Source organism: Gallus gallus, chromosome 31, assembly GCF_016699485.2.
Source record: "Gallus gallus isolate bGalGal1 chromosome 31, bGalGal1.mat.broiler.GRCg7b, whole genome shotgun sequence".
Lineage (NCBI taxonomy): Eukaryota > Metazoa > Chordata > Aves > Galliformes > Phasianidae > Gallus > Gallus gallus.
The window spans coordinates 2,135,685-2,162,296 of record NC_052562.1 but is presented as its reverse complement, the minus strand read 5'-3'; the positions used below and the strand labels follow the sequence as shown (position 1 = coordinate 2,162,296).

The 26,612-nt window shown below is 54.8% G+C and overlaps 3 protein-coding genes, 1 long non-coding RNA gene and 1 pseudogene across 6 annotated transcripts in view; 3 read left to right on the top strand and 2 right to left on the bottom strand.

The window, feature by feature from the left end:
• Window positions 1–160: 160 nt before the first annotated feature.
• On the bottom strand, window positions 161–5,541 carry LOC121107816 (annotated as a pseudogene).
• A 132-nt stretch (window positions 5,542–5,673) lies between these two features.
• LOC124417468 overlaps window positions 5,674–26,612 on the bottom strand; it is a 29,327-nt gene continuing 8,388 nt past the window's right edge. Inside the window, exon 3 of the long non-coding RNA XR_006932274.1 lies at window positions 5,674–5,882. This is a non-coding gene — a long non-coding RNA (uncharacterized LOC124417468). The remainder of the gene's footprint in view (window positions 5,883–26,612) is intronic.
• Window positions 11,539–12,970, top strand: LOC107050473 (platelet glycoprotein VI-like). The gene is given in 5 exon segments (XM_040654396.2): window positions 11,539–11,580; window positions 11,654–11,689; window positions 11,808–12,089; window positions 12,170–12,481; window positions 12,602–12,970. Coding segments are annotated over 5 exon segments (813 nt in total). The 5' UTR covers window positions 11,539–11,549; the 3' UTR covers window positions 12,754–12,970.
• CHIR-AB-600 (immunoglobulin-like receptor CHIR-AB-600) lies at window positions 15,825–18,488 on the top strand. 3 transcript variants are annotated; one of them, XM_040654402.2, is made up of 6 exons: window positions 15,825–15,888; window positions 15,962–15,997; window positions 16,107–16,385; window positions 16,888–17,022; window positions 17,174–17,211; window positions 17,784–18,488. In XM_040654402.2, the coding sequence occupies exons 1-6, from the start codon at window positions 15,858–15,860 to the stop codon at window positions 17,919–17,921; spliced, it is 657 nt and encodes a 218-aa protein (XP_040510336.1). In that variant the 5' UTR covers window positions 15,825–15,857; the 3' UTR covers window positions 17,922–18,488. The 3 variants fall into 3 exon arrangements, with proteins under 3 accessions (XP_040510336.1, XP_040510335.1, XP_040510337.1); XM_040654401.2 differs by having other exon boundaries at window positions 16,807–17,022; XM_040654403.2 differs by having other exon boundaries at window positions 16,961–17,022; window positions 17,784–17,953.
• On the top strand, window positions 22,772–24,955 carry LOC100857597 (T-cell-interacting, activating receptor on myeloid cells protein 1-like). Its single transcript, XM_025146117.3, has 7 exons — window positions 22,772–22,838; window positions 22,912–22,947; window positions 23,064–23,342; window positions 23,424–23,735; window positions 23,857–23,994; window positions 24,107–24,144; window positions 24,609–24,955. Exons 1-7 carry the CDS (start codon window positions 22,808–22,810, stop codon window positions 24,744–24,746), a joined length of 972 nt encoding a protein of 323 aa, XP_025001885.2. The 5' UTR covers window positions 22,772–22,807; the 3' UTR covers window positions 24,747–24,955.

Here is a 26,612-nt window from a genome sequence, read left to right as displayed (position 1 = left end):
GGGGCAGGGGACACTCGGGGGAATCGTTGGGCAACCTACGGTGGATTGAATGGCACACCTGGTGGATTCTACAGGAGAATGGAAGAGGAGGAAGGGGACAACTGGGGAGATCTATAGGAGATCAAAAACATTTAAGACTTTCCCTACCAGTCCTCATCTCTCCGTATCCAGAGGCTGCGGGCATCGATGACAAAGAAGATGCCGAGGCCAAAGGTGAGGGCATCAGTGCAGCCCCTCACCACTGCCACCACAAGGTTCCCACAGGACCTCCTCTCATCACCTGTGGAGTGCAGGAGTGTGCATGTCCCCATCACCACAATGAGGATGGGATGCAGTGACACGGCCAGAAATGAGTGACACCAGGGACACCTAAATGGGGGGCTCAGACCTACCTGGGGGTGCTGCTGTGGGTGTCACCTACAGCATCACGCTGTCCCCAAGGGGTGAGGACACAAAGAGGGAGGCCTTGGGGTGATAGGAGCACCTGTAGGTGCCACTTTCAGCTGGAGTCACGCCAAAGAGGGTGAAGGTGGCTGTGCCCCCGCCACGGGGGTCCTGGTGCTGGAGAGGAGCTGAGTGCCCGTCCTTGTGCAAGAAGATGATGCCCCCATAGCCCTGATTGCAGCACTGGATGGTGACATTGGTCCCCACTTCCACAATTTTTTCGTGGCTGATGGAAATGTTAGGCGGGGAATATCGATGATCTGAATGCAGGGAGATAACAGAGATAGGACATGGCCCTGTGGAGAATGCCCAGGCCCATCTGCTTGCCCCATAACCCTCACCTGTCACCACCAATTCGATGGGGACACTCTTCTCTGATACCCCCGGTGGCTCCAAAACCCGGTACTGGCACCAATACTTCATTGCATCTTCCACATTACACAAACCAAGGAGAACTCAGCCATGACCTGATGCTTGTCCATGTCCTTTTAGGATCTCAAAAGTCCATCCTGGTAGAGCTCAACTTGGGCAGCCGGCTGGGGTAGGTGGCAGCGCATGGTGACAGAGTCCCCCAGGGACACCCCATGGCTGGGGTGCAGCGACAGGGAGGGTCGGGGCAGTAGGACAGGGGACAGCAGTCAGCCTTGTCCCTGCACACCATCCTCAGCCCCTCTGCTGGCACCCTGACCACACTCACCTCCCTCTGTCCCCATTCGGTGTGGGTGTCACCTCCATCATCACGCGGTCTACAGGGGGTGAGGACACAAATGTGTGGTCTGTGGGGCTGTAGGATTACATGCTGGTGCTAGCAGAGGCCAGAGTCCCCCCCTCAGAGGGTAAAGGTGGCTGTGCCCCACCAGTGGGATCCTGGCACAGGATATGGGCCGAGCATTCATCTCTGTGCAGGAGGAATGTGGCACCACAACCCCCATTCCAGCACTGGGTGGTGATATCAGTCCCCATTCCCACATGTAGCCTGGGCTCAGGGAAATGCTGAGCTGAAGGAAGCAGCGGTTTGGGTGCAGGGAAGGGAAGAGATGGGACTTGGCCGTGTGGGAAAAGCTCAGGGCCAGCCGGTGTCCACAGTGCCCTCACCTGTCAGCACCAGCTCCATGGGGTCACTCTGATTTGATGTCCACAGTGGCTCTGACACCTGGTACCGACACTGATATGTCCCGGTGTCCTCCAGGTTTGTGACAGCAAAGGAGAACTCAGCTGCATCCTGCTCCTTGTCTTTTTCCTTGTCAAATCTCAGAGTTCCATTGAGCCAGAGCTGGACCCAGGCAGCCATGCGGGGCAGGTGGCAGCGCAGGGTGACAGTGTCCCCCAGGGACACCCCCTGGCTGGGGTGCCGCAACAGGGAGGGTTGGGGCACTAGGACAGGGAACAGCAGTCAGCCTTGTCCCTGCACACCCTCCTGGGCCTGCTCTGCTCTCCCCCAGACCACGCTCCCCTCCCTCCGTCCCCATTCTCCCCGTCCCCATACTCACGTTGCTGTGCCCTGCTCGCTGCCACCAGCCACCAACCTGCAAGGGACACGGTCCTGGTCTCACACTGGGGCACCCACCCCTGTGGCACCACGTCCCCATTGTCACTCACCGAGGATAAGGGCCACTGTCATTGGTGCCATGAGGCAGGAGCAGCTTGGTAACAGTGGGACTGCAGAGGGGACAGGGAGTGCCCGGACAGCTGCTGTCAGTTCCCCTTTTTAGTCAGGATGATGTGATGTCACCTCCTGATGCGGCAATATTAGCCCATAGGGGTGGTTGCACCATGGGGTGCCTCTGGGTTTGGACAAGTGGAGAGGTGCACTCTGCACACTGTGACTGTTGAGGTGCCACACATGCTCTCAACCCTGGGGTGTCACACACTGTCCCAAAGGACTGAGAGTGTCCCCTGGCATGGTGTCCCCAAGCATATGCCCGACTCTCTGCACGGTGCCCCAGTAGGGCAGTCTGTGCTTGCCTGGGCTCTCCAGGGCAACAGAGTCAGACAGTGACTCAGAGGAACGACAAAAGACCATTTATTGAACTGTCCACCATCAGCCAATCAACTGCCCTGCACTGAAATTAGGGGACTTAGAATAAGTAACAATGAACGCGCAATACAGAGAAAGGATACTTTGGCACTGGTGTTATTGCCTTCTCTGCTACCTCCAGGGAAATTGAGGTTATGGCTGCTGCAGGAGAAGAGTAAAGATGACTGGGATGTAAATGAGGGAGAGAGAGAAAAAGAAAGAAAGAGAGGAAATGGAGAGAAGCAGAGAAGGAACGTAAGAGAGAGAGTTGGAGGGAGAAAAGCAATCGTGGTCCATTCTGAGGAGCTGTAGTGCTGGAGCAGAAGGGGGGATGAGAGCGCTCATCCAATCGCTGAAGTCTCCACCTGGCCAAAAGGAGACAGCAAGAAATGCAGCTTCTCGGGGCATCCCTTTGTGCCTGCTGGTGGGCAGCTGCAGCATCGCAAGGATGTAAAGAAGTGAGTTCACAATGACACTTTGGTCAGAAATGTGTCTGTACCAGAAAGGTGCTTGTGGTGAAGCAGTGCCATTGGTGGACACACAAAGGCTGTCCGGTTATCTCACGGCATCTCGGGCTTTGCAGCCTCTGTTGTTATGGCAAGAGCCTTGCCTTAAAAATGTTTGAGAGGTAGCAAGCAAAGAAAACCTGTCAGAAAATGGGTTTTGTTGTTCCACAGCACTTGTGTGGAGCAAAGAGTGCCCGTGTAAGGAGTTCCCGCAGTGAGGTTCCTGCAGTGTGAGAGCGATGGCACTGCTGAGCACAAGGAGCACATTGCATCCATGGCCGCTGCGCCATGAGCACACGCTGCAGGCCAACGGGCAGAAGCATCCAGAATTGCAGGGCAGCCCTTGGAGAGGAGAAGCAGTGCCAGCGCAGGGAAGGAAAGAGCCCTGAGAGCTGGGATGGCCCAGAGGGAAGGAACAGCTCCGCGCTGTGAGCAGCAGCTCTGAGGCTGCTGTACTGCTGAGTGCAGTTGTGTTGGAACACGCTCTGCTCACAGCTGTGGGGATCTGCACCCATGGTATTAAAGGGTGCGGAAGGATTTGAGGGCAATGAAAGGATGCTGTGGTTAGAGATGAGCATTTAGGGATTTGATGTGATTGAGAAGCATATGGAGGCTCTGGCAAGGACTTGAGGGTGTTAGATATAGTGAGGTCTGGGAATCACTGAGGGGGAAGAGGGTGTCAAAGAACCCACAACAGGGAACTGGGGTCTCTCCCACACAGTGCACCCCAAAAAGGAGACACCTGGGAGGGAGGCATTAAAGGAGTCTTCCCGCACCCACGTTAGCATCAGTACCTGGGAGCTGTGGAGTGGTGGGTGCCCCCATGGGATGGGATCTCCTGGTCGGCACAGGTCAGTCCCTCACTGTCACCAGGGTTCACATGGAGACAGCGGAGAAAGACTGTGCGGCTCCTCAGGATGGCAGTGAGGAGGGACAGCTCTGTTGTAAGTGTGAGGTGAATGTCAAAGACAATGCATTTGGGGATCTGGGAGGGATTTTGATTTGGAGTCCAATTGGTCCAAAACTGGGAGATCCTATGTGTGGCTTTTTGGGGACCCACTGCATGGTTTGGGGTTACCCATACTGATGGGGAGATGTTTATGGTTGGGCTTTCCCCAGGGTCTGCAAGGACTTCAGTTTGGGGCCTGGGGGTCTCTAATGCAGTCATATGATTTGGGGAGTCCTGGGGTCCTCCCGTGAGGGGATTTGTGTTCCAGGTGGAGTATGGGGGGCAGATGGGACAGGTTGGGATCCGGGGTTCCTGACCTAAAGTCTCATCTGGGACTTCACCACCTCAGGATTTTGTGGGTAGGCACGGAGACAAAACAGAACCGGAGAATTGTGGGGTTATGGGGGATGAAGGGGGTGTGAAACTTGTTGGACTTGTGAGAATAGGCAGGGGGTGGAGGTGGAGGCAGGTAACACTTGGGTGGATTTATAGTGGATCAGTAAAGGATGGACACAGATGCACAAGATGACTGGGACTAGATAATTTATAGGGTCTGGAAGGGGAGGCAGGGGATACATGGGGGGATTTAGAAGAGATGGGATGGGGGCAGGGAACATCTGGGGGAATTGATAGGCAATGTATATTGGATCGAATGGTACACCTGGTGGATTCTACAGAGGAAAGGAAGGAGAGGAAGAGAAAGACTGGGGAGATGTGTAGGAGATGTACAGGAGATCCAAGACATTAAATCCCTTCCCCACCCAGACTCTCATCTCTCCGTATCCAGAGGCTGCGGGCATCGATGACAAAGAAGATGCCGAGGCCAAAGATGAGGACAGCAGCACAGCCCCTCACCACTGCCACCACCAGGTTCCCACGGGACACCACCTCAGCACCTGTGGGGTACAGGTACTTGGGTGTGTTCATCCCCAGCATCACCTCCATGGGGAAGGGATGTGATGACACTGCCACCCATGGGTGGCAATGGGGGCAAGCACATGGGGGGTGGGTACCTACCTGGGAGTGCTGCTGTGGGAGTCACCTCCAGCGTTACTCCATCCCCAAGGGGTGAGGAAAGAAAGGAGTAGTTCTAGGGGTGATAGGAGCACCTGTAGGTGCCACTGTCAGCTGGGGTCACCGCAACAAGGATGAAGGTGGCTGTGCCCCTGCCAAGGGGGGTCCTGGTGCTGCACAGGGGCTGAGTGCCCGTCCTTGTGCAAGAAGATGATGCCCCCATAGCCCTGATTGCAGCACTGGATGGTGACATTGGTCCCCACTTCCACAATTTTTTCCTGGTTCATGGAATGTTAGGTGGGGAATATCGATGATCTGAATGCAGGGAGATAACAGAGATAGGACATGGCCCTACGGAGAATGCCCAGGCCCATCTGCTTGCCCCATAACCCTCACCTGTCACCACCAATTCGAGGGGACACTCTTCTCTGATAATCCCGGTGGCTCCAAAACCCGGTACTGGCACCAATACTTCATTGCATCTTCCACATTACACAAACCAAGGAGAACTCAGCCATGACCTGATGCTTGTCCATGTCCTTGTAGGATCTCAAAAGTCCATCCTGGTAGAGCTCAACTTGTGCAGCCGGCTGGGGCAGGTGGCAGCGCATGGTGACAGTGTCCACCGGGGACACCCCCTGGCTGGGGTGCAGCGACAGGGAGGGTCAGGGGCACTAGGACGAGGGACAGCAGTCAGCCTTGTCCCTGCACACCATCCTCAGCCTCTCTGCTGGCCCCCCGACCACACTCCCCTCCCTCTGTCCCCATTCTCCCCATACTCACGTTGCTGTGCCCTGCTCGTTGTCACCAGCCACCAACCTGCAAGGGACACGGTCCTGGTCCCACACTGCGCCACCAACCCCTGTGGCACCACATCCCCATTGTCACTCACCGTGGATGAGGGCCACCGCCATTGGTGCCATGAGGCAGGAGCAGCTTGGGGACAGTGAGACTGTAGTGGGAACAGGGAGTGGCTGGAGAACAGCTGTCTGTTCCCCTTGGGACATGATTCCATTATGTCACCTCCCTATGTGAAAATTGTGATCCCCAAGTTTTGGCACCATGTGGCCTACAATGGGATGGCACTTGTGGAGTGGCACACGCTGCCCTTACTGGGGTGCCCCACACAGGCTGTCACCTCTCATGTGTCACACGCTGTCTTCATATTGCTGCCAGTGTGTGGCTTTGTATGGTGTTCCTCGTGGGATGCCAAACACAGCACATGTGGCTCCTATGGGGTGTGGTGGCTGAGAATGCTCTGTCGCACTGTGCTGCTATGCTCTGTGCAGCTGGAGGTCCACAGGAGTTTGTGAGGCCTTCAGATCTATGGGTAAGGGTTGGTGGTGGGTCTCCAAATCCATGGGGTGGTCTGTGGGGCAGCGTTTGGAGTTCCACAGGTGATTGTGGCATCTCCAAATCTATGGGTCGTGGTTGGTTGAAGGGACTCCAATTTTGTGAGGTGAGCAATGGGACATGGTTTTGGGGGGGTCCATAGGTGAGTGTGGGTCACCAAATCTATGGGGCAATCTGTGGGGTGGGTCCTACTTTGTGCTCCACAGCGAAGGATCTCCTTTTTAAATATATTTACCCCAGTTTTGAGGTCCTCCCCCCTCTCCTCATAGCAGACATCTGCGGTTCAGGAAAAGCCACATTTCCCTCAGTGACACCGCAGCCCTGTGGGAACCCCCAGGGAGACTGCCTCTCTGTTCCCCACCCTGCACATCTGTCGAGTGCTCCCAAAAATGTGCTCCCCAAGATTCCCCCCCCCCCCTATACGTCCCCACAACCTCGAGTGCTATCCCCCATCCCAGGCTCCTTCCCTAAAGCTTCCCTCAGCAGCTGCTCCTCCGTGGTCCTTCCAGGTTGCTGCCCCTGGTGGATCGGTAAAGATACTGCAGAAGGGAAGAGGTCACACACGGCTCCACCCCATTCCTCTCCCTGGATCTCAGTGCTGTGCTGGGGAGTGCTTGGATGTGGTGTTGCTTTCCAGGAAACTCTAAGGCAGAAAGTGGGGTGAGATGTGCTTGTGTGGGGACAAAGCCATGGGAAGCAAGCAGAGATGGGGTTGGACCCTCCAGCTTTTGTGCCCATCTATTCTGGTTGTGGTTGCCCTCAATTAGTGAAGCCAGCTGAAAGCATAGAAATATTGCTTGCATCTTCTGCCCATGTTGGGTGAAGCACTGGGATTGCAGGGTGGTCATCCCCAGCCCGACACAAAGCCCAGGATAGCACTCTGGGGGAAAAGGACCAGATTTCTGCTCTGAGAAGCTGTGGTTTCTATGCGGTGGATGTGGTTACAAGCTTGTCACTCACCCTGCACGCCGAGCGCAGTCAGCAGTAGCAGCAGCAGCCCCAGAGCACTGGTTTTCAGGAAGACCCGGTGCCAGCGTGGGCAGAGGGTGGGAGCTGGAAGAGTCCCCATTTGTTTAAAAACAGATCTTCCATCGTGGTTCCGGCGCAACGTTGATTCAGAAGTTGACGGCTGCTGTGTTTCCCCCAGTTCTGGGGGTCTGTGGATCCTAACCAGTTGCTGCAGTGGTTCCCCGTGGGGAAGGAGCTGGTAGAAGGAGGTGATGGCAGCAGGCACCCATGGGCTGGGCTCCTGCTGGAGGGTGGATAGGGCATGAGGGAGAAGGACACCCCCTGCATGTGTTGTTGTGGAGGTGGTGGAGGCTCTGCAGGTCCTCAAGAGCATGGCAGTGGGAGCTTCACAGACCCCATGCCTTGTGAAATGATCCCAGGGTAGAGCAGATGGCACTTGGCAGCAAGTGGGTCTGTGTTAGAGCCTCATCCCACCAGGACCCAGGCTGCATTATCACCATTTCAGATTCAACTTCCAATTCCTCACATCGGGTTTCCCTGATGAGCGCTGATTTTTGATGTACATCCATCCCACCTCCGGACACTTGCAGGCTTCCTTCTTCCCCATCCCTTCCTTCCTCCTGTCCCCACTACAGACCAGGATCAGCCCATAACTCAGCCAACATTCCTGGTGTTTCTTGGGGAAAACAATGAAACAAGAAACCCCCAAAGCAAGTTAGCAGTGAGGCACCCAACACCCAAACCAACTACTCACCATCAGTGCCTCTCAGCAGGAGAAAAACCACTTGCAGAATGCCTGAAATCCACGCTGCTATTTTCCCCGTCCATAGATCACAAGTTCACAAGACTGTTCCCAAAATGACAAACCCCAGAGCCACTTCTTGCTTTGTGACAGACCTGCCGGTATCTGCATCCGGTGCCAGGAAATAGCACCCGCTGGGCTTCTGATCTGGGCTTTGCTTCTTCTAATTTCCAATTTTGGGTATAGATACACACATGCTGCAGCCTTTCCCTTTAGCACAAGTTGATAGGTGCCATAGGTTGCTCACCTTGTGGTGGAAATTCACCTCTGGCTTCAGTGGGCACATCAGGCAATGAAGTGCTGAGCTGCTGGGAAAGCAGTAAGGAACAAAAACACTGCTGAAATATCCAGGAAAAAAAAAATCACTGGACAAGAGGATAGAAGCATGCAGAATTGCAGGGCAGCCCTTGGAGAGGAGAAGCAGCGCCAGCGCAGGGAAGGAAACAGCCCTGAGAGCTGTGATGGCCCAGAGGGAAGGAACAGATCAGCACTGTGAGCAGCAGCTCTGAGGCTGCTGTACTGCTGAGAGCAGTTGTGTTGGAACACGCTCTGCTCACAGCTGTGGGGATCTGCACCCTTCAGGCCCCACGTTGGGCACCACAAGGACTGCGGTGCTGTCACCCGGAAGCAGCTCAGCACCACACATGCTTTTATTCTCACTGACCCCTCCCAGTGGGTTCCCGAAGAGACTCAGAATAAAATGCCACAACTTGTGGGTCAAGATTAAATCTATGTGCTAAGAGAAAACAGGAAGAGAGAAATAACAGTAATGCTTATAGTATATGTCTACATGTGTGTATTTATGTGTAGAGAGTTGTAAAGAAATGTTGCACAAAGCAGTTGCTCACCACCCCCCAAGGGATGCTAAAAAGCAGAAAAGATGGAGTGGAGCATGTCATCGTTTTGTAATTTTGCTGTTGGTATTCCACATTATAACAGCATGGACAGCACGGGTAATTAAAGGGTTAAGTACTCCAGGTCCGTGGATTGACAACCTTCCAGATACCTGCTTCTCAAAAGAGAAGAAGAACTGCATATCCCAGACGACTTCACGGTCAGAGAAGGAAGATATAGGCACAGAAGTCACGGGATCGGGCTCTGTCAGTTCTCTCTCTCTCTGGTAGCCACGCAGAGGGCTGGGTGTGCTTCCAAGCCGAGCGCCTTCATTCAAGTAGGCCTTTCAGTTTCGGAAACGTTCTCTCTCTTGTTTTATTTGATTTATTACCCTCAATTTCAATTAGATTGTATTACTTTGTGTTATCTTGCATTCCGATATCATGGCCAGTAAAGTAAGCGTTCCTCCTTAGATCATTGCCGCTGTTCCATTCTCTTTCCCTCTCTGAGCCCAGGTCGTGTTCCCCTACTCCTTTCCCTTTTCCCTTCTCATTTTTTGCGAGCTACTGGACCCATGGGCCTATTGCCGCCTTGCATGGGCATAGATTGATCTAGATTGATCTAAATAGCTTCGTGACATAGGGATTAGCCATAAACTGGGGGAGAAGAGAAAGTCTGTGCGTGGGAGGGCTGTGTGTGGGAGCAGCAGTGAGGGGAAGGGCAGGAGAGCTGACTTCCCCCTTTTGGTGATGGAAGGAGGAAATGCTGGAGAGTTTGTGAGCTCGATGGAGATGATGGAGTCCAGAATGAGGACTTTTGTGGGGCTGGATGGAGAATTTTGGGGGCAACAGGGAGATCTGGGAGCTGCATGAAAGATCTGCAGTCTCGATGGAGGTTTGGGGCTGGAATAGAAATGTTGGGTTGGTTGGAGGCTTTGGGTCTGAATGGAGCCTTGTGGGCCTGGATGTAGAGATTGTGTCTGCCTGTAGAGATCAGAGTTGCATGGAGATTTAGGGGCTGGATGGAGGTTTCAGAGGGGATGGATATTTTTGGGGATGGGTGACATTTATGGGGCTGGATGGTGGATGTGGGGACTGAATGGAGTTTTTTTGGGTGGATGGATGATGGATGGATGGATGGATGGATGGATGGATGAGAGAACAGAGTGATGGAAAGCAGCCCACACATGCTGGGAATCTGTCCTCAAGGACAGGGAGAGGAGCAGAGCTGTCAGATGTGTAAGGCCGCTTTGCTCAGGGCACAAGAGCTCTCCATCCCCAGTGCAGGCAGTCCAGAAACGAAAGGCAAGAGAGCAGCATGGCTGAAGCGGGACCTGCTGGTCAAAGTGGAGAGCAAGAAGCAGATGCACAGGCAGTGTCAGCAGGGCCAGGGAGCGTGGCAGGAGCGTGGTGCTGGTGCTGGTCTGTGTGGGGCTGGGGGCAGGAAGGCCAAGGCCCAGCTGGAACTGGACGTGGTGAGGGGTGCAAAGAAGAACGAGGAAGGCTTCGACAGAGGCTGTCAACCTGAAAAGGAAAGCCCAGGAGGGCGAACCCACCAGTGAGCAGTGCAGGCAGGCTGGAAACAACAGACAAGGAGAAGGCATGACTCCTTCATGGGGAATATGGGTTCCGCACACAGCCTCTGTGTGTCAGTACATTCAATCAGACTCAAAAATGCTGTCCCACAGTCTGAGAGCAAGGCAAGGTCCATCCCTTGTTCCTTGTCCTTCTAATTCAAGCTGCAGGATGATTTCCTGATCTGATGGATCCTGGCAGCATCACACACCCTCGCTGACTGCTATTCCGTTCATCAGTGAATTGGCTCTGCAGGGCTGCCAATGGCCCCTGCCAGGATTTCAGCCTTCCATCAGCAGTGTGCTGAATGACAGCCTCTCCTTCTGGGCTGTCAGCAGCGCTGCTCCCAACACAGCGCACACTGTGTGGTTCTGAGCCCAAGGCAGTTCCCGGTGGGGAAGGGCACACAGTGCCCCTTTTCAGCTCCTCAGGAACAGGGGAGCAGCCCAGCACTGGCATTTCCCAGGCAGCCATGGCTTGGCCCTGCTCGGGACCTGCTCCCGGCATGGAGCCTTCCTGGGGTAGAGCTGAGAGGTCACCTCCGGACCTTTCCGGACCTGTCATGGGCACAGCTTTATCTACATAACTCTGTGACACCAGAGAAGCTGCATTTCTTGATGTGTCCTTTTTGCCAGGTGGTGACTTCAATCATTGCATGAGCGCTCTCATCCCCCCTTCTGCACCAGCACTGCAACTCCTCAAAATGGACCATGATTGCTTTTCACCCGGCATCTCTCTCTCTTATGTTCCTTCTCTGCTTCTCTCCAATTTCTCTCCTTTCTTTTCCTCTCTCTTCCTCATTTTCCCCCCAGTCATCTTTTACGCTTCTCCTGCAGCAGCCATGAACCATGACAGCCCAGGGTTGAGAGCGTGTGGGGCACCTCAACAGGTGCAGTGTGCAGAGTGCATCTCTCCAATTGTCGCACCCCAGAGGGGCCCCACAGTGCAACCACCCCTATGGGCTAATATGTCCACATCAGGAGGTGACATCATATCATCCTGAAAAAGAAATGGGAACTGACAGCAGCTCTCCGTCCACTTCCTTTCCCCTCTGCAGTCTCACTGTCCCCAAGGCTGCTCCTGCCTCATGGCATCAATGGCGGTGAACCTCATTCTCGGTGAGTGACAATGGGGACGCGGTGCCACGGGGGTTGGTGGCCCAGTGTGGGACCAGGACCGTGTCCCTTGCAGGTTGGTGGCTGGTGGCAGCGAGCAGGGCACAGAAAAGTGAGTATGGGGACCGGGGGAGAATGGGGACAGAGGGAGGGATGCGAGTGGAGGGGGGAGAACAGATGGGCCCTGGAGGGTATGCAGGGACAAGGCTGACTGCTGTCCCCTGTCCTAGTGCCCCGACCCTCCCTGTCACTGCACCCCAGCCAGGGGGTGTCCCTGGGGGATCCTGTCACCCTGCGGTGCCACCTGCCCCGGCTGTCTGCCTGGGTCCGGCTGTACCGGGAAGGAGGTTGGTTTTACAGCAAGGGGAAGAAGAAGGAGCAGGACGCGGCTGAGTTCTTATTTGTTAGCACATTTCGGGAACACGCAAGTCGTTACTGGTGTCAGTACTGGGTGTTTGAGTCAACTGAGGTGCATCAGTAGAAGAGTGACCCCGTGGAGCTGGTGCTGACAGGTGAGGACACTGGGGACAGCAAATGGCTCTGGCTGCTCCCCACAGGACCGTGTCCTACTGCTGTCCCCTCCCTCATGCAGATCTCAGGTATCCCCCATCCAGCATTTCCCTTCACCCTGAGCAACATGTGGGAACAGGGACCAATGTCACCATCCGCTGCTGGAACACGGACTATGGGGCCACCTTCCTCCTGCACAAGGATGGGAGCTCAGCCCCTATCCAGCGCCAGGAGTCCAGTGGTGGGGACACAGCCACTTTCACCCTCTTTGGGGTGACCCCAGCTGACAGTGGCACCTACAGGTGCTCCTATCGCCCTAAGAACTACTCCTTTCTGTCCTCACCCCTTGGGGACAGCGTGATGCTGGAGGTGACACCCACACCTGCACCCCCAGGTAGGTACAAACCCCCATCTGCTTACCCACAGTGACACCCATGAGTGGCTGTGTCATCACATCCCTTCCCCATGGAGGTGATGCTGGGGATGAACACACCCAAGTACCTGTACCCCACAGGTGCTGAGTTGGTGTCCCGTGGGAACCTGGTGGTGGCAGTGGTGAGGGGCTGCGCTGCTGTCCTCATCTTTGCCCTCGGCGTCTTCTTTGTCATCGATGCCCGCAGCCTCTGGATACGGAGAGATGAGAGTCTGGGTGGGGAAGGGATTTAATGGCATTGATCTCCTGTACATCTTCTACACATCTCCCCAGTCTTTCTCTTCCTCTCCTTCCTTTCCTCTGTAGAATCCACCAGGTGTACCATTGGATCCACTATACATTGCCTATCAATTCCCCCAGGTGTTCTTTGCCCCCATCCCACCACCTATAAATCCATCATGTATCCCCTGCCTCCCCTTCCAGACCCTATAAATTATCTAGTCCCAGTCATCTTGTGCATCTGTGTCCATCCTTTACTGATCCACTATAAATCCACCCAAGTGTTACCTGCATCCACCTCCACCCCCTGCCTATTCTCACAAGTCCAACAAGTTTCACACCCCCTTCATCCCCCATAAGCCCACTCTGCTCCCTTTTGGTTTTGACTCTGGTGCCTACCCACAAATTCCTGAGGAGGTGAAGTTCCAGATGAGTCTTTGGGTCAGGAACCCCGGATCCCAACCTGTCCCATCTGCCCCCCATACTCCACCTGGAACCCAAATCCCCTCACGTGAGGACCCCAGGACTCCCCAAATCATATGACTGCATTAGAGACCCCCAGGCCCCAAACTGTAGCCCTTGCAGACCCTGGGGAAATCCCAGCCATAAACATCTCCCCATCAGTATGGGTAACCCCAAACCATGTAGTGGGTCCCCAAAAAGCCACACATAGGATCTCCCAGTTTTGGACCAATTGGACCCCAAATCAAAATCCCTCCCAGATCCCCAAATGCATCGTCTTGGACATTCACCTCACACTTACAACAGAGCTGTCCCTCCTCACTGCCATCCTGAGGAGCCCCACAGTCTTTCTCCGCTGTCTCCATGTGACCCCTGGTGACAGTGAGGGACTGACCTGTGCCGACCAGGAGATCCCATCCCATGGGGGCACCCACCAGTCCACAGCTCCCAGATACTGATGCTAATGTGGCTGCTAGAAGACCCCATTAAGGCCTCCCTCCCAGGTGTCTCCTTTTTGGGGGGCACTGTGTGGGAGAGACCCCACTTCCCTGTTGTGGGTTCTTTGACACCCTGTTCCCCCTCAGTGATTCCCAGACCTCACTAAATCTAACACCCTCAAGTCCTTGCCAGAGCCTCCATATGCTCAATCACATCAAATCCCTAAATGCTCATTTCTAACCACAACATCCTTTCATTGCCCTCCAATCCTTCCGCACCCTTTAATACCGTGGGTGCAGATCCCCACAGCTGTGAGCAGAGCGTGTTCCAACACAACTGCTCTCAGCAGTACAGCAGCCTCAGAGCTGCTGCTCACAGCGCTGAGCTGTTCCTTCCCTCTGGGCCATCCCAGCTCTCAGGGCTGTTTCCATCCCTGCGCTGGCGCTGCTTCTCCTCTTGCAAGGGCTGCCCTGCAATTCTGGATGCTTCTGCCCGTTGGCCTGCAGCGTGCGCTCATGGCACAGCGGCCATGGATGCAATGTGCTCCTTGTGCTCAGCAGTGCCATCGCTCTCGCACTGCAGGAACCTCACCCCAGGAACTCCTCACATGCATTTCTTGCTGTCTCCTTTTGGCCAGGTGGAGACTTCAACCTTTGGATGAGCGCTCTCATCCCCCCTTCTGCTCCTGCAGCTCCTCAAAACAGACCACAATCGCTTTTCTCCCTCCAACTCTCTCTCTTACGTTCCTTCTCTGCTTCTCTCAATTTCCCGTTTTCTTTCTTTTTCTCTCTCTTCCTCATTTTCCTCCCAGTCATCTTTTCCTCTTCTCCTGCAGCAGCCATAACCTCAATTTCCCTGGAGGTAACAGAGAAGGCAATAACACCAGTGCCAAAGTACCCTTTATCCGTATCGCTCATTCACTTTTTCGTGAAAGTCCCCTAATTTTGTTACAGGGGACAAGTTGATTGGTTGCAAATGTAAAGTTCAATGAATGGTCTTCTGTTCCTCTGAGTCACTGTCTGACTCTGTTGCACTGGAGAGCCCAGGAAAGCACAGACTGCCCTACTGGGGCACTGTGCAGAGAGTCTGGCATATGCTTATGGACACCATGCCAGGGGACACACTCAGTCCTTTGGGACAGTGTGTGACACCCCAGGGTGCAGAGCGTGTGGGGCACCTCAGCAGTCACAGTGTGCAGAGTGCACCTCTCCAGTTGTCCCAACCCAGAGGGACCCCACGGTGCAACCACCCCTATGGGCTAATATTGCCGCATCAGGAGGTGACATCTCATCATCCTGACCCCAGGAGAAAATGACAGCAGCTGTCTGGCCACTCTCTGTCCCCACGGCAGTCTCGATATCCCCAGTCTGCACTTCTTCCTCATCTGCCCCAGAAGAACTCCTCGTTGCCCAGGAATCCCTCAGGCCTTCCCAGTCCTGCCCAGAAATACACCCACCGTGCCTCTGGCAAACAGAACTCTTTGCAATCCATCCCAACATCACATCACCAGTCCTGTGGGACCCCACATGTGTCCCCAGCCACCCCAAGGCCTCAATGAGTCCATGTTCCTAACCACACGCGTGTGTGTTGCAACACAACTGCTCTCAGCGGTACAGCAGCCTCAGAGCTGCTGCGCACAGCTCTGAGCTGTTCCTTCACTCTGACTCTGCTGTCCTGGAGACCCCAGGAAAGCACGGACTGCCCTACTGGGGCACTGTGCAGATTCAGTGCCCTCAGTGTGTGCCCTCCCCATTTGTGTGGGTGTCAGAGTGTCCCCAGCCGGTCTGTGCTGATCCCTGAGGGCATGACAGAGGAAAGCAAAGAGCACAGAGTGTGGTACCCAAACTGCGTGGTGACAGCAGGCTGGACGTGTTGGGGCTCACAAGTGACCTCCCATGTGGAACACGCCATTGAAGCCACATGTTCTGTGCTGGGCAACCCACGGAGGACACCACTCAAGGCCACGTGATGGCAGAACTTTGGGGAGTGTGGGACACTCAGGGGTTGACCGCCTGCATGGAACACCACAACAGAGGCTGTGTGCAGTGTTCTGAGTGTGTGACCCTATCTGGGACCCAGCACTGTCACCACAGATGGGGGAAATCTGTCACGAGGATGTGACATCATGGCATCCTGTCCCCAGGGGGAAATGAGATTGCCTCTCCGGCCACTTCCTTTCCCCACTGCAGTCTCACTGTCCCCAGGCTGCTCCTGCCTCATGGCACCAATGGCGGTGGCCCTCATCCTGGGTGAGTGACAATGGGGATGTGGCGCCACGGGAGTTGGTGGCCCTGAGTGGGACCAGGACTGTGTCCCTTGCAGGTTGGTGGCTGGTGGCAGCGAGCAGGGCACAGCAACGTGAGTATGGGGAGAATGGGGATGGAGGGAGCGGAGCGGGGGCAGGGGGCCAGCAGAGGGGCCCAGGCGGGTGTGCAGGGATAAGGCTGACTGCTGTCCCCTGTCCTAGTGCCCCAACCCTCCCTGTCGCTGCACCCCAGCCAGGGGGTGTCCCTGGGGGACACTGTCACCCTGCGCTGCCACCTGCCCCGCATGGCTGCCTGGGTCCAGCTCTGGCTCAATGGAACTCTGAGATTTGACAAGGAAAAAGACAAGGAGCAGGATGCAGCTGAGTTCTCCTTTGCTGTCACAAACCTGGAGGACGCCGGGACATATCAGTGTCGGTACCAGGTGTCAGAGCCACTGTGGACATCAAATCAGAGTGACCCCGTGGAGCTGGTGCTGACAGGTGAGGGCACTATGGACACCGGCTGGCCCTGAGCTTTTCCCACACGGCCAAGTCCCATCTCTTCCCCTCCCTGCACACAAACCGCTGCTTCCTTCAGCTCAGCATTTCCCTGAGCCCAGGCTACGTGTGGGAATGGGGACTGATATCACCACCCAGTGCTGGAATGGGGGTTGTGGTGGCACATTCCTCCTGCATAGAGATGAGGAATAGAGATGCTCAGCTCGTATCCTGTGCCAGGATCCCACTGGTGGGGCACAGCCACCTTCACCCACTGAGGAGGGACTCTGGCCACTGCAGCACCAATAAAAAATCCTACAACCCCAAGGGCCACACATTTGTGTCCTCACCCCTGTAGATAGCATGGTGGTGGAGGTGACACCCACACCTGCAACCCCAGTTTGGTCGGAGATCCCATTTGTAGGGCCCCAGTGTCAGCCATGGGTGGAACTGTCACGGCATCCCTGCCCTGTGATGGGGACACCCAACCACTCGGAGCCCACAGGTGCCAAGGAGTGGTCCCATGGGGACCTGGTGGTGGCTGTGCTGAGGGGCTGTGCTGCTGTCTTGGTCTTCAGCCTGGGCCTCTACTTCGTCTTCGATGCCCGCAGCCTCTGGACACGGACAGATGAGAGCGCAGGTGAGGAAGGACTTCAATGGTTTCCATTCCCTATGCATCCCCTCAAGTGTCCTCTGCTTATTCTTTGACCCTCTGCAGATCCTTTATGGTTTCCCAGTTGTTCCTTGAGACCCACACATAACTCCCACCCTTCCCCCTCTTTTTGATGCAGGTGTCACCCCTGAGATACCCAAGTCAGTGCAATTCCAGGTAAGGGTCCGAGTCAGTGGAACCCAAATCCCAGTTCACTTCTTGGGACCCACACCTCGCATCTCCATGGAAACCCAAACCTTCCCCAAGGGGACCCCAAGTGACCCCCAACCTCATATGGCTTACCCTCACATTTATGTGCACCACCCGTATCCAGCCCTTGGGAAACACAAAACTGCACTGTGGGGAACCCCAGCCCACAGATACCCCAAAATACCCAGACCTAAAGATGCCCTCCAAGCCTTAAACCCCCTCTAGACCGTATAGGCACCGATTTCATGACTAGAGGGGCACTAAATGCACCCACAGGGAAACCCAATGCCCATGGGGACACCAGCATTGAGCCTCTGTGTTCCACCAGTCCCTAAACACCTCGAGACCCTATCGGCACCCCAAATCCACGGCTGGACCCCCAAACATTCGCCATGCAGACCTCAAAGCTAAGCCCAGTCACAAACGCAGACTCCTCCTCATGGCCACATCCCCCACATACCTACACCACAGACCCACACTCAGCTCACACATCTTGGGGACCCCCATGATAGCACCCCATTCTCCTCCTCCATCTCCAGGGGCCCTCCAGGGACAACCAGGATCTGACCTACACCGAGATGCCAGCTGCCATCCCGTGCTCCCAGTCTCCCACTTCCTCCACTGCCCCCCAGTCCCCTGTCATCTACACCACAGTGAGCACTGATTTACCGCGCTGATGGGCCTCCCCATGTGTCTCATTTCTGGGGTGTGTGGAAGGGGACAGACCTCAAATTCCCTGCTTGGGACTCCCTGATATCCTGTTCTAACCACAAACCAGATAACCTCCCCAAATCGAACAATCCCAAATTCTCACTGGTACATCCCAAATGCTTCCCAGACACACCAAATCCCTAAATGCTCATCTCTTACCCCAAAGTCCTTCTTTATCCCCGCAAAACACTTAGCAGACCTTGAAACCTCCAAATGCTCTCCCATCCACTCCCAAACACCACCACCATTCCTCTGAGACCCCCTCATCTGTCCCAATCTACCCCTCCTCTTGAGATCCCCTGACACGTCCCTTTGCTCCCCTTCCATTTCCTACACATGCCCTATAGATCCCCTATAAATTCCCCAATATTTCCTGCCTCCTATTCTGTTCCAGTTTTATCATTGGTCTTTGGGTGCTGAGCAATTCCTTCGTGCATCACTTGCTTTGGAAAAATATATTCATATATCTCATCATCATTACTGTTATGTCTCTCTTCGTTTTCAGTCTCAGTAAATAGATTTTATCTGAACCTGCAAATTCTTCCTCTTTCTCTCCATTTCTCACCCCAAACCCACTGGGAGGGGTCAGTGAGAATGAAAGCTGCGTGGTGCTGAGCTGCTGTTGTGTGACAGCACCGCAGTCCCTGTGCTCCCACACTCCCACCCTCCATGCACAGGACGTGACACTCACGGGGCGGTGCTGTCAGATCCCCTCCGTGTGGAAAGGTGCAGAGGTGACCTCTCAGCTCTACCCCAGGAAGGCTCCATGCTGGGAGAGGTCCAAGCAGGGCCAAGCCATGGCTGCCTGGGAAATGCCAGTGCTGGGCTGCTCCCCTGTTCCTGAGGAGCTGAAAAGGGGCACTGTGTGCCCTTCCCCACCGGGAATGCCTTGGGCTCAGAACCGCACAGTGTGCGCTGTGTTGGGAGCAGCGCTGCTGACAGCCCAGAAGGAGAGGCTGTCATTCAGCACACTGCTGATGGAAGGCTGAAATCCTGGCAGGGGCCATTGGCAGCCCTGCAGAGCCAATTCACTGCTGAACGGAATAGCAGTCAGCGAGGGTGTGTGGTGCTGCCAGATCCATCAGATCAGGAAATCATCCTGCAGTCTGAATGTCATGGTTTTGTAACTTCGCTATTGGTATTCCACATCATAACATCATGGTCGAAAGAGAAGAACTTCGTATCCCAGAGGACCTCACGGTCAGAGAAGGAAGACACATCACGGAAGATACGTCATCTGGTTGCGCGCGGTGCTTCTTCACTTTCGCTTGCTGCCGGGAGAGGAGTGGGTGTGCTTTGCAAGCCAGGCGCCTTCATCAAGTAAGGCTTTTGGTTTCAGAAACTCTCTCTCACTCTCTCTCTCTCTCTCTCTATTGCTCTTTCGCTCTCTCCCTCATTGCGTTTGGTTTATTATCCTTACTCCCAATTAGATTGTATTGTATCGTGTCATCTTGCATCCCAACATCATAGTTAGTAAAATAAGTTCTCCTTCTTAGATTGTTACCGCCGCTTCATTTTTCTCGGGAAGCCAGGGGGGAGGGGGGCCCGCAAGCCTACTGCCCCCCTGTCATGGGCACAGATCTATCTAGGTAACTCCGTGACAGATCTGAGTGCCGAGAGGAAAGAGCAGTGGGACATGGCCCTGGGGGAACAGCACAGAGACACCCATTTTCCTCAGTGCCCTCACCTGTCACCACCAGCTCCACGGGGTCACTCTTCCCTGACGTCCCTCGTGGCTCTAAAACCCGGTACTGGCACCGATACTTCTCTGCATCTTCCTTCTCTACACTAACCAAGGAAAACTCAACTGTGTCCTGTAGCATGTCCATGTCTTTCTTGGATCTCATATGTCCATTCTGGTAGAGCTCAACTTGTGCAGCCGGCTGGGGCAGGTGGCAGCACAGGGTGACAGTGTCCCCCAGGGACACCCTCTGGCTGGGGTGCAGCGACAGGGAGGGTCGGGGCTCTAGGACAGGGGACAGCAGTCAGCCTTGTCCCTGCACAACATCCTCAGCCCCTCTGCTGGCCCCCGACCACGCTCCCCTCCCTCTGTCCCCATTCTCCCCCTGTCCCTATACTCACGTTGCTGTGCCCTGCTCGCTGCCACCAGCCACCAACCTGCAAGGGACACAGTCCTGGTCCCACACAGGGCCACCAACCCCCGTGGTACCACGTCCCCATTGTCACTCACCGAGGATGAGGGCCACCGCCATTGGTGCCATGAGGAAGGAGCAGCGTGGGGACAGCGAGGCTGCAGCAGTCACAGGGAGAATTGAGAAAGCTGCTTTCAGTTTCCCCCTGGGCACGGGATGCTGTGGTGTCACCTCCTCATGTGGTATTTGTGATCCTCCATCTGTGGTGACACTGTGTGGTCCTTGATGGGACGGCACACGTGGAGGCGCGCACACAGACCACATGGAGGTGCCCCACTCAGGCTGTCCCCTTCCAGGTTTCACACTTTGTCCCCAAATTGCTGCCAGCGTGTGGCTTTGCATGCTGTCCCCCATGGGATGCCAAACACAGCATGGATGGCTCCAGTGTGGTCAGGCAGCCCATGTCACAGTGGTGACAGCTGCACTGGGGCACCTCTGCAGGACCAGATGGGTACAAGAGTGACATGCAGCCCTTGTTCATTGCTGATGGAAATGCACCACCTCTGGTGGGACTGCGCAGAGAAATGGCGTTTTGTGGCTGAGAAGGCTTTCTGTCAGACTGCGTCACTGTGCTCCCTGCAGCTGTGCCCATTCCCATGGAAATAAGTGGGAGGTATTTTTTTCGGAGCTTCCCCCATCCCTGATACCCACCCAGGCACTCAGTGCAGCCCAGGCATGGCCTGGAGTTGTGGGCCCATGGGGTCATGCTGTGGGGCTGCGCACCCCAAATCTGTAGGGAAATCAATGGAGAATGTTCAGGATATGCAGAGGATATGCGTCTCTTGGCTTTGGTATGAAACTGGAGGAGAATTCCCAACCTACACTCAGGACTGATGTCTGCCTTTGGGAAGAGAAGGACGGGCATCATTTGGTGCCCACATTTTTGCTGTGCTGGATGTACATGTGGTCATTTTGGGTGGGATACTTCGGGTGTGTTTGAATTTAAATAAACCTATGGACTAAACTATGACTGAAATCACTCCATCTCTGGGCTTTAGATCTAAAACTGTCTTTTTATCCCAACCTCTACTCAGACAATCCTCTGTTTCCTGCAGATTTGTTCCTAGAAGTCCGTTTTCTCAGCCAACATTACTTCCCCTTTTCTATTTTAAGCTTCCTCCTCCTTCCTGTGCACCACACAAAACACATCGTGTGCCTCAAGCCCTCCTTCCCTCTCTTCCCTCCTCTTTCCCATGCACCAAAACTGAAATAATTTCAGAAAACGATCCCCAAATCACACATGTCAACTCAAGAGTCCCCCCAAATCCTTTTTCCCACCCATTTTGGTCTACCAGGAGGATGATGAGGATGGGTGGAAGAGTCAGGAGTGCCTAAGGAAGGCAGTGCTGAAGAGCGGAAGGCAGAAATAAATTAATATCAAACGGCTTTGTCTGAACTGCATTGGAATTCCACAGATTCCCTTTTGGCTTTTAACCCTTCATCTCTCCCTAAATCTCTTCAGTCTGATTCACTATCGTGCAGAAATTGGGAACGAAGGAGGGAATCTTCAGAAGTGACAGTGAGTCGGGTTCGTCAGTGAGAGGGACAGGAATCAGATTAATCAACGCTCTGATTCCAAGGTCTGTTTTGAGGAGTGAGAGTGTCGGCCCACAGCGCTGGAGAAGGGATGGGGGGGTGAGACTCACCTGGAGGTGGCAGTCCTGAATCAGCAAAGAGCAACGATGGCTGCCATGAAGATGATGAGGATGACCCGCAAGATCCCCTTCAGACATCCCTTTGTGCCTGCTGGGTGTGCAGTTCACCTCCCCAAGGTCACAAACAAGTGAGTTCACAGCAACAGCTTGGCCAAAAATGAGTCTGTAGCCACAACATTCTCATGGGAATGGTAGGGCGGTTGGTCAACAAAGCACTGCCAGTGTTTGGCCACACCAAGCACAGCACAGAAAACAGGAATGTGTCTTCTGTTGGTCCTTCCCAGCATCCCTTCCTTCCGTTGTATCCTCTGCAGCACTCAGCTCAGTGCCATCAGCAAAGTGCTGAGGGTGCACTCCATCCTATCATCTGTGTCAGTGAGGGGTGGTGAAGAGCAGCGCTCCCAGGAGGGACCTCTGGGGGTCACCACTCATCACCACCTCCACCTGGACATGGAGCTGTTGGCCACAGCCCTCTGGCTGCGACTTTCCAATCTATTCCTTCTCTGCAGAACAGCCCAATGCTCACATCCATATCTCTTCCATTTTGAGATGAGGGAGTGGTGTGCAGCCGTGTCAAGGACATTGTGGAAGCCCAGGTAGATGACATCAGTTGCCTTTGGATGACATGAAAAGCCCTCAAATGCTCATCTCTAACCCCAACATTCCTCCTTAAGCACCATGAATTCATTATAACCAGTTGAGAATGCCAAATCCAACCAATCCACCCCAAAACACAGCCACCATGCATGAGGGAGCACAATTTTTTCTGATTCATCTCAAACTCCCACCACCTCTTCTGTGGTACCCAAAATCTGTACCAATCCAACCGAAAAATCCCATAAGACCAGGGAGGTGCGTGGGGCATCACAAGATATGTGCCACACTGTTGGGATCCCCGTAATGCCACCACCTCCATGGGAACGACAGTTACCACATCAGGACTTGACATCACAGCATCCTAGCCGCAAAAGAGGAACTGACAGCAGCTCAGCACCACCCCCTGCCTCTGCTGCAGTCTCGCTGTCCCCACGCTGCTCCTGCCTCATGGCACCAATGGTGGTGGCCCTCATCCTTGGTGAGTGACCATGGGGACGTGGTGCCACGGGGGTTGGTGGCCCAGTGTGGGACCAGGACCGTTTCCCTTGCAGGTTGGTGGCTGGTGGCTGTAAGCAGGGCACAGCAACGTGAGTATGGGGAAGGAGGGAGAATGGGGATGGAGGGAGGGGAGCGTGGTCAGGGGAGCAGCAGAGGGCCGAGGAGGGTGTGCAGGGACAAGGCTGACTGCTGTCCCCTGTCCTAGTGCCCCGACCCTCCCTGTCGCTGCACCCCAGTCAGAGGGTGTCCCTGGGGGACACTGTCACCCTGCGCTGCCACCTGCCCCAGCCAGCTGCCTGGGTCCGACTCTATCAGTACGATAATCCAACATACATTGAGCAGAAGGACAACGTGCAGGACATGGCTGAGTTCTCCTTGGCTGAAATAAAGAAGGAAGATGCAGTGATATATCAGTGCCAGTACCAGGGGTTGGCACCTGCAGGGATATCGGAGAAGAGTGACCCCATGAAGCTGGTGGTGACAGGTGAGGGCACTGGGGAAAGCAGATGGCCTTGGGCTGATCCCACAGGGCTGTGTTCCATCTCTGTTACCTCTCTGTGCTCAGATCACAGCTATCCCCCACCTGGCATTTCCCTCAGCCCTGAGGAATATGTTGAGATAGGGAGCAATGTCACCATCCGCTGCTGGAACAACATCTCTGGGGTCGCCTTCTTCCTGCACAAGGAAGGGCACTCAGCTCCAGTCCAGCGCCAAAAACTCAGTGCTGGAAGCATGGGCACCTTCACCCTCTTTAGGGTGACCCCAGCTGACTCTGGCACCTATAGGTGCTCCTACCGCATCACGGGCTGCTGCCTTCTGTTCTCACCCCTTGGGGATAATGTGACCCTGGAAGTGATTCCCAGACCTGCAATCCCAGGTAGGTCTGAGCCCCCATTCAGTGTTCCCCTTCTCACCCATGGCTGACAGTGTCACTGCATCCCTCATCCACTGTGGTGAGGGCTATGTATGGGGACACCTAATGCACTTTGACCCCACAGGTGTCAATGGGGGTGCCAGCAGGAACCTGGTGGCAACAGTGGCGGGGGGCTGTGCTGCCATTGTCTTCATCATCGTCCTCACTGTCTCTTTCCTCCTTGTTGCTCAGAGAAGACGAATGCAGACAGATGAGAGGCCTGGTGGGGAAGGGGTTTAATGGCTTTGATCCCCCATAAATCCCCTATAGATCCCCACTGGTGTTGTTTAGCCCCTCCATAATCCCACCCTTCTCCCCTCCCGTTTATGACTCAGGTGCCACCCCCAGAAGTCCCGAGGCCGTGCAGTTCCAGGTCAGTGTCTGGGTCAGGGGACCCCTAACAACAAAATGCCCGATTGCCCACCCCCCTCAAGACCTCAACAGGGAACCCCAAACCCTGCCCGTGGGGACCCCAAGGAGCCCTCTCCCTTTTATGCCTTCCCATCACGTTGTGTGCACCCTCAAATCCAGCCCATGGCGACCTCCAAATCTCCACCATGGGGATGCCCCACAACCCAAACTGAAGCCCCCTCGCATGCTCCAAGCCTTCAACACCCCCAGACTGTATGGGCAGGCAACATATTGGGACCATAGTGGGAACCCCAGACACCACCCTCAGGGAACACCAATGTCACAGTCACAGCTTCCCAAAATCTACACCACCCCACAATCCCAACTCCCTTCTCCTGGACAGCCCCCAACCATTACACAGTGCCATCATCCCCTCAGTTGGGATGTTGGGATCCCATGGTCACACTGCTGTCCCTGTGTCCCCAGGTGTCCCCCGGTGACAGCGAGGGTCTGACCTACGCCCAGCTGCAAGCTGTGACCCCCAGCACCCACCCCCCAGATTCTTCTACCACTCCTGAACCCTCAATCATCTACACCGAGGTGGGAACGCGGGGACCCCGCTGATGCCCCCAGATGTGTATGCAAACACGGGTGTGTTGTGTGCACACATGGACTTCAAGGGTGCACAGTGCCAGTGTGCTCGGTGTGCTCACCATCACATGTGAATTACAGCCATGTACCTGTGCGTGTGAACACGTGGATGTGTATTAAACAGGTGTGCACCATCCCATGTGCACAACAGGTGTACAAACACACGTGTGGGACACGCTGAACTCTGTGCCTCTGTGTGTGTCTGTGCGATGCCGTATGTGTGCCCCACCAGCTGTACACACTGCTGCTCACGTGTGTCCTTAGCGTGTGCTCCCTGGGTCTGCACTACACGTGTGCCTCCACAGCATATGCTTGTCATCAACACGTGCCCTGTGCATGCACCACATCTGTCCCCACAGCACACACGTGTCCTTTCCGTGTGCTCCCACAGCGCATCTCCATCTCCAGAAGCCAAACCAGCCCCCATCCCACAGTGGTTTTGGGGCAGGATTTGTGGTGAGGAGGGAAAATGCCTTTGGGTGAGGGTTGGGAACAGGACAGAGGGGTTGTGGGGTTTTCCAGAAAGTGGGGGAGAAGAGGAAGTTTGTGTGTGGGAGGGCTGTGTGTGGGAGCAGCAGTGAGGGGAAGGGCAGGAGAGCTGACTTCCCCCTTTTGGTGGTGGAAGGGGAAATGCTGGAGAGTTTGTGAGCTCGATGGAGATTATGGAGTCCAGACGGAGGATTGTGGGGGGGGCTGGATGAGACCTTTTGGGACCACAGAAAGATCTGGCAGCTTCATGAAGGATCTGCAGTCTTCTCGATGGAGTTTTGGGGCTGGATAGAAATGTTGGGTTGGTTGGAGGCTTTCGGACTGAGTGGAGGGTTTTGGGGTGGATGGAGGTTTTGGTGTAGATGGGGTTTTGGGGTTTGAATGATGGATTTTGCGGTTGAATGGAGTCTTGGAGGCCTGGATGTAGAGATTGTGTCTGGCTGTACAGATCAGAAGTTGATGTTGATTTAGGGGCAGGATGGAGGTTTCAGAGGGGACAGAGATTTTGGGGAATGTGTAACATTTATGGGGCTGGATGGTGGATGTGTGGACTGAATGTAGTTTTTTTGGGGTGGGTAATGATTTTGGGGCTGAAGGTCCTGGGGTTCATTGCGGTTTTAAAGGGCTGTGTGTGGAGGGTGGTGTGGGGTGTGGATGTTGGGACTGGATGAGGGATTTGGGGTGGCTGGATGGGGATTGTGGAGTTGGATGAAGAGTTTGGTGTGAGATGGAGGTTTTGGGAATGGGTGGATATCATTGGGATGAATGGAAGTTTTGGGGTCAGAACACAGATGCTGTAGGTCGATTGCAGGATTTTAGGGTCTGGTTAAGGATTTTGGGCGTGAGTGGACGTATTGGTTTTGGAAGTACAGCTAGATATTAGGAAACATGGTTCAGCTGTGGGTGGATAGAAGGGCCATCAGGTGGGAAGACAGAGAGCTCAACAGGCAGAAGGTGGCTTGAATTTGTTGTGTCCGTACTGGATCAGGAGGGGCAGCCCCAGCAGCAGGAGATCCAGCAGGACGATGGATGGATGGATGGATGGATGGATGGATGGATGGATGGATGGATGGATGGTCAGATGAGCAACAGAGTGATGGGAAGCAGCCCACACAGCTGGGAATTTGTCCTCAAGGACAGGGAGAGGAGCAGAGCTGTCAGATGTGTAGGGCCGTTTTGCTCAGGGCACAAGAGCTCTCCATCCCCAGTGCAGGCAGTTCGGAAAGACAGGCAAGAGAGCAGCATGGCTGAAGCGGGACCTGCTGGTCAAAGTGGAGAGCAAGAAGCAGATGCACAGGCAGTGTCAGCAGGGCCAGGAAGCCTGGCAGGAGGGTGGTGCTGGTGCTGGTC